Source organism: Notolepis coatsorum (assembly GCF_963971535.1).
Source record: "Notolepis coatsorum genome assembly, chromosome: 8".
Classification (NCBI taxonomy): domain Eukaryota; kingdom Metazoa; phylum Chordata; class Actinopteri; order Aulopiformes; family Paralepididae; genus Notolepis; species Notolepis coatsorum.
Genome location: NC_140172.1, coordinates 147,809,641 through 147,820,244, shown reverse-complemented (window position 1 = coordinate 147,820,244; position 10,604 = coordinate 147,809,641). Strand labels below are relative to the sequence as shown.

General features: G+C 42.3%; 1 protein-coding gene across 1 annotated transcript in view; it reads left to right on the top strand.

The window, feature by feature from the left end:
- The window catches only part of LOC311233633 (transcription initiation factor TFIID subunit 6-like), a gene marked incomplete at both ends in the record, with an annotated part of 61,333 nt that overhangs the window by 33,110 nt on the left and 17,619 nt on the right, over positions 1–10,604 (top strand). Inside the window, 3 exon segments of the mRNA XM_084320599.1 lie at positions 3,262–3,413; positions 5,066–5,167; positions 9,650–9,832. Coding sequence (XP_084176725.1) covers positions 3,262–3,413; positions 5,066–5,167; positions 9,650–9,832 — 437 coding nt within the window.

Here is a 10,604-nt window from a genome sequence, read left to right as displayed (position 1 = left end):
AAAAAAGTATTAAATCCATAATTCTCAATTTAAGGCCTTACACAGTAATACAAAGTATTAACCTGTTAAGCCTTAAGGTCCCCCTATAGGGGACTTTTTTTTCCTTTATCATAAATCGATCAATAGAGACCGTATTAGATCCCCAATTATCATATCATGGGGTACCATTGGAAAGCCACAGTCATTGGCTACAACCCTGTGCAAAGATTTCGAGATCGCCAAATGATTGACGGAGCTAGAGCCCCGGGAGTCGGGGGTGGTAATGTGTACTTTTGCGTACTTTGGGGCACGCCTCACATATCGGCATGTAACTCGAGAACCGCTGAACGGATTTTGTCACCTGAAAGGGCAATCGACAGGCAACAAATAGGGCTTTTAATTCTACCTATATATTGTATTAAAAGAAATGCACACCCCGAGCCTCTGGTAAACAAGAATACCCTGAAGACTCTAGCAGGAGCACTCATTCAAGGGTACTACGACTATGCTTGCACCTCATGGTACCAAAGCACCTCAAAGGCACTAAAAAACAAATTACAAACATCTCAAAACAAGCTAGTCAGACTACTGCTTGACCTGACTCCTAGAACCCACCTCACCCCTGCCCACTTTGACAACCTAGGATGGCTTAGAGTAGACGACAGAGTACAGCAACTTGCAATGGGCCTGGTCTACAAGATACACTACGCGACCAAGGTACCCATGTACATGTCAAAATACTTCCCAAAGGTCAGTGAATACCACGATCACAACACCAGAGGGAGCTCCACAAATCATGTTAAACCCAGATTCGGCTCAAACAAGGGACTAAACACGTTTATCAATTATGCCACATCAATGTGGAACGCCCTACCCAAAGCTGTAAAGGAATGTGAATCACTACCCACTTTCAAAAACACTCTCAAAAAACACCTATGGGAGACTGCAATTCGAAACTGGCCCCTACAAATGTCCTAACCCAGTTGTACAGTAAATGACCAAGTATGGCTTTGTCAGTATTCCAATGTACAGTGTACAATGTGTGTGTGTCCCCTACCCAACCCCCCCCCCCCCCCCCCCCCACCTCCAATGTACAGCCCCCACCCACCCACCCAACCTCCTCCAATGTACAGTTTCTACGTCAAATGTATATACACTCTTTTTCTGGACACTTTTGTATCACAAACAGTACTGTATTTGCAAATCTGATATGTCATAAATGTATAGATGTAGCAGTACTGTCTATCTGTATGTCATGTATGTCATATATGTTATGATGAATTGAAAATGGGGGACCCTGATGTAAACAAGACGAAAGTCTTTCTCTGGTCTGCATCCCCTTAACAATTGTATGTATTGAGCTGTACTGTACTGTACCCATTCTGCAATCGTTAATACACTTTTCAATCAATTCAATCAATCAAGCCGCTAGAGGTCGGCAAAGAATCGTCCACATGTGGGCCCTTGGATGTTAACCCATTCTCTGCCGGGCTTATATCCATCCTAACCATTCCCTGCCAGCTCTATTTGTCTATGGAGATGTTCACCTTCTTTGCAGGGCTATAACTTTTTAAATTGTATTGCTAAATTGACATTACTATGGCCCATTCAACATCAATTATCTATCATTCAGGATGTAGGAACGTTTTTCATTCACACATTTATACTAAAATACCGTCTAGAGTATAAATGTTTTTATCGTTTTCTGCTGTATTTCATAGAACGTGAGATATAGACATAAATGCATATATTAGATGATCAAATACAGTTTGATACCGATCAACGTTATATTAAAAATTTCAACTGTACATGGTCCTAAACGTCATGACTTCTGCGGGTGAACGGAGGGGGGGGGGGGTCGTTTATAATTCAATGACCGATGTTAAATGATTCATGTAGTATGGGTGATATATTGATCAGAGCAGTTTGTATCAAAAATGGTAAAGAAAAACACTGAAACTCACCCTAGTCTCCTCGTAGCGTTGGGTGATGAGAGTGGAGCAAAAAGATCGCTATTATGGGATGTTGATCGATGCGATCCATTTCCGGGTTGTATATTACTAATACACGTCCAAATCATGTTGATTATTGAGTTATGGCAAAGATCAATATCCACAGTGTCTGTATTGAGCCCCGGGACGATAAGCGAGTGGCCGGACAAAAATAGGGGACGGACCAAGCACTTCCGGCCACTTCCGGTTTGGCAACTCGTCGATCGGCCACCAGGTGGCAGTATTGAAGCGTTGCAGAGTTGAGCGGAGTCCTACAGCACCAGCCAAGACTCCGTGGGTGACATATGAATACCATGACGAAAATATTAAATATTGATCTCAAAGACGCCTTACGGCGTCATTGGCAGACAACGCATGGCGGAGAATGACGTGTTAACACGTCACTGGCGGAGAATGTGTTAAGAGGTTAATGTTTTTCAAATTCTTTTTGTAGCCAAGAGTAAATACCATAACCCTATCAAAAACAGTAGTCAAAGTGTATATTTTCATTTTTACCGATGTTTTATATGTTTAATCGGAAATACAAATTTATCAGAAAATGCTAATTATCGTAAAAACCGCAAGAAATGACTAAATCCAGATTCAACCCTGCCACTGGAAAGAGGAGCATTTTCCCTATCCATAGATGTATGATTTGGTCATAATAAGGTCAAGGTCAAGTTCAAGGTCAAATATGAATTTATAATTAAAGTCGATTATCATTAATTACTGTATCTACAAATCCTTCTGTTTAATCATCTTCCCGCGGTTCATTTGCTTAGATTTTTTTTACACATGATCTCAATAAGGTGGTGAATGAGCTCAGTAAGCATTTTTCAGAAATTTTCTAAATTTTTGATCATCATCAAAATCATAAATCATAATTAATCATAATTTATTTATTCATTGCAATTTACTCAGCCTAGTAACAGACACAATATTTCTGACACTGGAAATACATACCCCCAGGCCCCCAGATGTTCCTAGATACCAAGAACATGCAAATTGACCTTGCAGAAGTGGAGCAATCTTCCATTTACTTAGGCATGTACCTTTAGGCGAAAAGGGATCCGGCTGTCGGGAGATTCAATAATTATTATAATATTGTTTGCGCGGCTATAGTATTTGCTAGTATGGTCATGTTATTGGTATAAAATCCTGCTCTAAGTGGTATTAAAAAAGTCTTACATTTAACTTGTTGAAACCAGCAGATACCCTGTGAAAACTGTATGCAGCTGTTCCATTATAGTTATTGATTGATCCATCCATCCATTCATGTGCCTGATGCCAGTATGGGTGAGTATACAGGTTATGTTTTCACTAATGTTCTCAACACTGATGTGTGCTGTATGTTCTCTCCTCCAGGAGGCTCTGCAGAGTATCGCCACAGACCCTGGACTCTACCAGATGCTTCCCCGGTTCAGCACCTTTATCTCTGAGGGGGTGAGCGTCTCTTTCTCATATCATGATACCGACACACACCCAGGTGTATGAATGTATGCAGTACGACCAATACTGACTCAAAACAAACCGAGTAAGGGAGAGCCACAGAGAAATTGCTCGAAAAAGTGACTACCTGGTAAAATAAAGGTTAAATAAAAAAATAAATAAAAAAATTAGAATACTCAACATTGGCCTCCAAAACCCCAGCAACTGCCACAGGCTAAAGCAAAACCCCAGCAACAGCCACAGGCTAAAGCAAAACCCCAGCAACAGCCACAGGCTAAAGCAAAACCCCAGCAACAGCCACAGGCTAAAGCAAAACCCCAGCAACAGCCACAGGCTAAAGCAAAACCCCAGCAACAGCCACAGGCGAAAGCTAAACCCCAGCAACAGCCACAGGCTAAAGCAAACCCCCAGCAACAGCCACAGGCTAAAGCAAAACCCCAGCAACAGCCACAGGCTAAAGCAAAACCCCAGCAACAGCCACAGGCTAAAGCAAAACCCCAGCAACAGCCACAGACTAAAGCAAAACCCCAGCAACAGCCACAGGCTAAAGCAAAACCCCAGCAACAGCCACAGGCTAAAGCAAACCCCCAGCAACAGCCACAGGCTAAAGCAAAACCCCAGCAACAGCCACAGGCTAAAGCAAAACCCCAGCAACAGCCACAGGCGAAAGCTAAACCCCAGCAACAGCCACAGGCTAAAGCAAACCCCCAGCAACAGCCACAGGCTAAAGCAAAACCCCAGCAACAGCCACAGGCTAAAGCAAAACCCCAACAAACATACTCAAAAAACGACAAAGGGGTGCCTCCCAGGAGTACCCCCCGAAAAAATCCCAAGAGAAAGTAGGGAAACAGGAGTCAAACGACCCCAAATTCCTATCTGCAAACGATTGGGCTGCACTGACCCCAGAGCAGCAAACGAGTGAGAGCCTCTTTTTTCCTTTTATTACAAAGAGATTAACAACCTCATCACACAGTTACATTTCAAGTGAATTGATAACTATAAGTAGACAAAGGAAAGTAATTAGAATAAAAAGGACCCGCTAACTGAGGGGAGACTAGCAACCTCCTCGAGGGGGACTGGGCGGCGTCAGTGTTTATCCCAAGGAGGGGTTGGGATTTACTGTAACCTGGAGCTCACGACACCATGGCAGAGGAAATCTGTTGACCGTGGAAATATATTTATATGGTTATAAAATATATAAATGAGTAATAGTGCTAATCAGATGTATGTACAGAGTTGTGGTATTAATATGTACAGTGATACAGGTATAAATACACTATGGTAGTAAGTCATACTGGCCAGCAGCGTAACTAGTAAGAGATATGTACAGATATCGATATAGTATCTACAGATATGTAAAAAGGATTATATGCAGGTACAAGTATGTACAGACATGTGTGTGTGTGTGTGTGTGTATATATATATATATATATATATATATATATATATATATATATATATATATATATATATATATGCAGGTGTATGAGTCGGTATATAGAAGGTATATACAGTAGATATATAGGTATATAGAAGGTATATACAGTAGATATATAGGTATATAGAAGGTATATACAGTAGATATATAGGTATATAGAAGGTTTGTTTCCTGACAAAAGGTACTAACTTTTATGCTCTTCTCACAGGTGCGTGTAAATGTGGGGCAGAACAACTTGGCTCTGTTGATGTACCTGATGCTAATGGTCAAGGCGTTAATGGATAACCCTACGCTCTATTTAGAGAAATACGTAAGTAACCATGTGAACGTGGAAGGAAGATGAGATAAGATATTCCTTTAATGATCCCCTTCATCTTAACAGCAGGGGGGAGGGGAGGTACAGGTATGGACAGGGTAAATCAAATCAAATCAAATTTATTTGTAAGGCCCGACAACACACGTTAATGTCCCCATGGGCCGTACACGTCTTCTTTAAACAAGTCAAGAAGAAACATAACAATAAGTCAAGAACAGAACAAGAACACCATAAGGTCCAACAAATTTAAAATAAATGCAAATAAATGAAAGAATGCAAGCACTCCCAGACATACCCCACGCGAAGGTAAGGAAAAACTCACTAAAACCTAACAATAGGGAAAAATGCTCCACAGGCAGTGTGGAGGAGAGAAACCTTAGAAGGGCCATTCAAGGGGGGATCTCCCTTCTTAGATGTCGGTGATAGTAGTGTTGCAGAGTAATAACAGTTGGTAATCATGCACTCAAGTGTGTAGTGAAACACAGATGAGTGCATGCAATAGCAACTGAACATTTTGAAAGATTAAAGATAGAGCTGATAGCGATAGCAACTGAACATTTTGAAAGATTAAAGATAGAGCTGATAGCGAATCTATTTGAGGCACAGGGGCGGCACAAAGAGGGTCGCGTCCTCCCCGTCTTAATCACGGGACATGCAACACTCCGGTCATTGCTCCGAGACAGCCGGAGACAGGGAGATAGGGGGCGGCGCAGAGAGGGTCGCAACCTCCCCGACATCATCGCGGGACGTCCAGCACTCCGGTCACCACTACGAGACCGCCGGAGACAGGGAGACAGGAGGGCACGCAGAGAGGGTCGCATCCTCCCGGCCTTCATCACGGGACGTCCGACACTCCGGTCAGCACTCCAGGACAGCAACTCGAAGGGAGACGGGACAGGCGTTATATATATATATAATAGTTATATAATAGTAGAAAGACATAAATATAGGCAATACAATTTTATCTGAATATATATATATATATTATGGCTGTCTTAAATACTTCGAAGCTTCGATTTTTTTTTTTTTTTAAACTGCAAAATCCACTCTGCCTCTCTTTGTTAACTACAACAAGCAATGCTGTTTGTTATTTAAGATGAGGTCGGACTCTGCAGTCTGCACGGACAGATTTGTGTTCATTGTGCTGCTTTTATAAAGCCTCAAATGACGGCTTACAATATTTAATGAAAGCAGTGTTTAGTTTGTCTAAGATTTTAAAAGGTTTAAACTTTACAGCACTGACAATTCTCTATAGTATTTTTTAGTGTCCCGACCCATATAAAAATATGTCTTAATAAAAAATCAAGTCGAATTCTGACTCTGTCTCTATTAACTACATATAAATATTTATATAATTGTTTGCTTTATAGACGAACGTTGCAACATAATTATTTAATGTTGTTAGCTGTGTAACGGAGATTAATTATTAATTTAATTAATTCATTAATCCAATCCAATCCACTTTATTTATAGAGCACATTTAAAAACAACAAGGTTGCACAAAGTGCTGTACAAGTCCCACAACATTAAAAAAAAAATTATTATTATTTTGTTTTTTATCTCGAAGCTTTGAATTAAAATCGAATCTCGGCCCCGAAGCTTCGAATGCCAAAAAAAATTTAAGGTCAGCCCTACAGTACATTACAATAAATATAGAATTTGAATCTCAATATATAACGTCACAGTGACCAATCAGTTGGTAATCATGCACTCAAGTGTGTAGTGAAACACAGATGAGTGCATGCAATAGCAACTGAACATTTTGAAAGATTAAAGATAGAGCTGATAGCGATAGCAACTGAACATTTTGAAAGATTAAAGATAGAGCTGATAGCGAATCTATTTGAGGCACAGGGGCGGCACAAAGAGGGTCGCGTCCTCCCCGTCTTAATCACGGGACATGCAACACTCCGGTCATTGCTCCGAGACAGCCGGAGACAGGGAGATAGGGGGCGGCGCAGAGAGGGTCGCAACCTCCCCGACATCATCGCGGGACGTCCAGCACTCCGGTCACCACTACGAGACCGCCGGAGACAGGGAGACAGGAGGGCACGCAGAGAGGGTCGCATCCTCCCGGCCTTCATCACGGGACGTCCGACACTCCGGTCAGCACTCCAGGACAGCAACTCGAAGGGAGACGGGACAGGCGTTATATATATATATAATAGTTATATAATAGTAGAAAGACATAAATATAGGCAATACAATTTTATCTGAATATATATATATATATTATGGCTGTCTTAAATACTTCGAAGCTTCGATTTTTTTTTTTTTTTAAACTGCAAAATCCACTCTGCCTCTCTTTGTTAACTACAACAAGCAATGCTGTTTGTTATTTAAGATGAGGTCGGACTCTGCAGTCTGCACGGACAGATTTGTGTTCATTGTGCTGCTTTTATAAAGCCTCAAATGACGGCTTACAATATTTAATGAAAGCAGTGTTTAGTTTGTCTAAGATTTTAAAAGGTTTAAACTTTACAGCACTGACAATTCTCTATAGTATTTTTTAGTGTCCCGACCCATATAAAAATATGTCTTAATAAAAAATCAAGTCGAATTCTGACTCTGTCTCTATTAACTACATATAAATATTTATATAATTGTTTGCTTTATAGACGAACGTTGCAACATAATTATTTAATGTTGTTAGCTGTGTAACGGAGATTAATTATTAATTTAATTAATTCATTAATCCAATCCAATCCACTTTATTTATAGAGCACATTTAAAAACAACAAGGTTGCACAAAGTGCTGTACAAGTCCCACAACATTAAAAAAAAAATTATTATTATTTTGTTTTTTATCTCGAAGCTTTGAATTAAAATCGAATCTCGGCCCCGAAGCTTCGAATGCCAAAAAAAATTTAAGGTCAGCCCTACAGTACATTACAATAAATATAGAATTTGAATCTCAATATATAACGTCACAGTGACCAATCGCAGCAACTCTTATTGTCTGGGACCAAATACGGCCACGCCCCATTCCCAGTAAAAAGTGGGAATCTCTAGAATGGGTTTCGGGCGACGCTGTATACGGAAGTGACTCTCAAGGTGACGATTAGACAACACTTTCTGTTGTCAGTAGATGGCAGCATTGGTTTAAAATTAAAAGGTGAAAATGTTGAAAATTACATGAATACATTTCCCAAGAGCGTTAGCACAGGTCACATGTCACTGGGATGTGTCCATTCTTCGACGTGATCTGAACAGCGGTAAACTATTACTGCGACCTCGGTATAGCGACCGCGAATGGTAAACTAATTATCTTAACAAAAGTGCGCTGGTAGCGTTACATATGTTGTCTAAAGGGGGACATATGGTACAATTTAAGATTTGAATGTTAATCGGCATATAAAGGACAACATAAAGCATCGTTAATTTGTGAGAAACTTCAATGAAAACGGTAATATTCGCTATTGTTATGAAAATGTGCTAGAATCCTATAAAAATGTGGACGCATTTGGTCTACGTTCCGTTACTATGGGTAAAAGTAAACAGTATACACAAGGTGCAGTATTATGACATCCTCCTGCTCTCTCCCTCATCCTCCTCTCTCCCTCCTCCTCTCTCCCCACTCCTCTCTCCCTCCTCCTCTCCCTCATCCTCCTTTCCCGCCTCTCTCCCTCATCCTCCTCTCTCCCTCATCCTCCCTCTCTCCCTCCTCTCTCCCTCATCCTCCTCTCTCCCTCATCCTCCTCTCTCCCTCCTCCTCTCTCCCTCCTTATCTCTCTGCTCCTCCTTCTCCTCTCTCCCTCCTCTTCTCTCCCTCCTTATCTCTCTGCTCCTCCTTCTCCTCTTTCCCTCATCCTCTTCTCTCCCTCCGTATCTCTCTGCTCCTCCTTCTCCTCTCTCCCTCATCCTCCTCTCTCCCTCATCCTCCTCTCTCCCTCCTCTCCTCTGCTCCTCTTCTCTCCCTCCTTATCTCTCCTCTGCTCCTCCTCTCCTCTGCTCCTCCTCTCCTCTGCTCCTCCTCCTCTCTCCCTCCTCTTCTCCTCTCTCCCTCCTCTGCTCCTCTCCCTCCTCTCCTCTCCTCTGCTCCTCCTTCTCTCTCCCTCCTCTTCTCCTCTCTCCCTCCTCTCCTCTGCTCCTCCTCTCCCTCCTCTCCTCCTCTCCTCCTCTTCTCCTCTCTCCCTCCTCTCTCCCTCCTCTGCTCCTCTCCTCTGCTCCTCCTCCTCTCTCCCTCTATCCCTCCTCTGCTCCTCTCCATCCTCCTCTCCTCCTCTCTCTCCCTCCTCCTCCTCTCTCCCTCTCTCCCTCCTCTGCTCCTCTCCATCCTCCTCCTCTCTCCATCCTCCTCCTCTCTCCCTCCTCTGCTCTTCTCCATCCTCCTCTCCTCCTCTCTCTCCCTCCTCCTCCTCTCTCCCTCTCTCCATCCTCCTCCTCTCTCCCTCCTCTGCTCCTCTCCATCCTCCTCCTCTCTCCCTCCTCCTCTCCTCCTCTCTCCCTCCTCTCTCCCTCCTCCTCTCCTCCTAGCTGCATGAGCTGATCCCGGCGGTGGTGACCTGCATTGTGAGCAAGCAGCTGTGTCTGCATCCGGACGTGGAGGACCACTGGGCTCTGCGGGACTTCGCTGCTCGTCTCATGGCTCACAGCTGCAAGACCTTCAGCACCACCACCAACAACATCCAGTCCCGCATCACCATGACCTTGGCCAAGGTGCTGCCTTTCTCTCCCCAGGAGTGTGTGTTTGACGGGGTTGAATTATTAAAGGTTCACCTTCATATTCTAGATTAGATACAATGTTATTCATATCATATATGATGAGCAGTAAACATGCTAGGCTAATAATGCATGTACAGTATTACTATGTACAGTGGTACAAGTATGAAAACACTATGGTCGTAAACCATACTAACCAGTGGTGTAATCATATTGATATAATATATACAGATGTAGGTAAAATGATATTCCATGTATACAGTGTATAATATGTGTGTGTGTATATTATAGTGTTGCAATACCTTGTCTTATAGCGACTGCTACATTATAATTTCATTGAGCTGTAATTAACACGTTCCTAAACAAGTTCCTAAAAGCTTCTCTTCCATCTCCAGATCAAACCTCAGGGATTTGACACTGTGTGAACATACATCACATTTACATGGTCTAGAAAAAAGTCACTGTAAATGGTAAATGGCTGCATTTATATAGCAGTAGCACTTTTATCCAAAGTGCTTTACAATTTGTTGCTCACATTTTACCCACTCACTCACACATTCACACACCGACAGCGGAGGCCACCATGCAAGGTGCCAACCTGCTCATCGGGAGCAGTTAGGGGTTAAGTGTGTCTTGCTCAAGGACACTTTGACACGCTGCCCGGGAGGAGCGGGAATCAAACAGAGAACCTCCGGATTACCAGACTGCTGCTTTTTTTTTTTTTTTTTTTTTTTTTTTTTTACTTTTTATTATCAAAAATAGTCATATT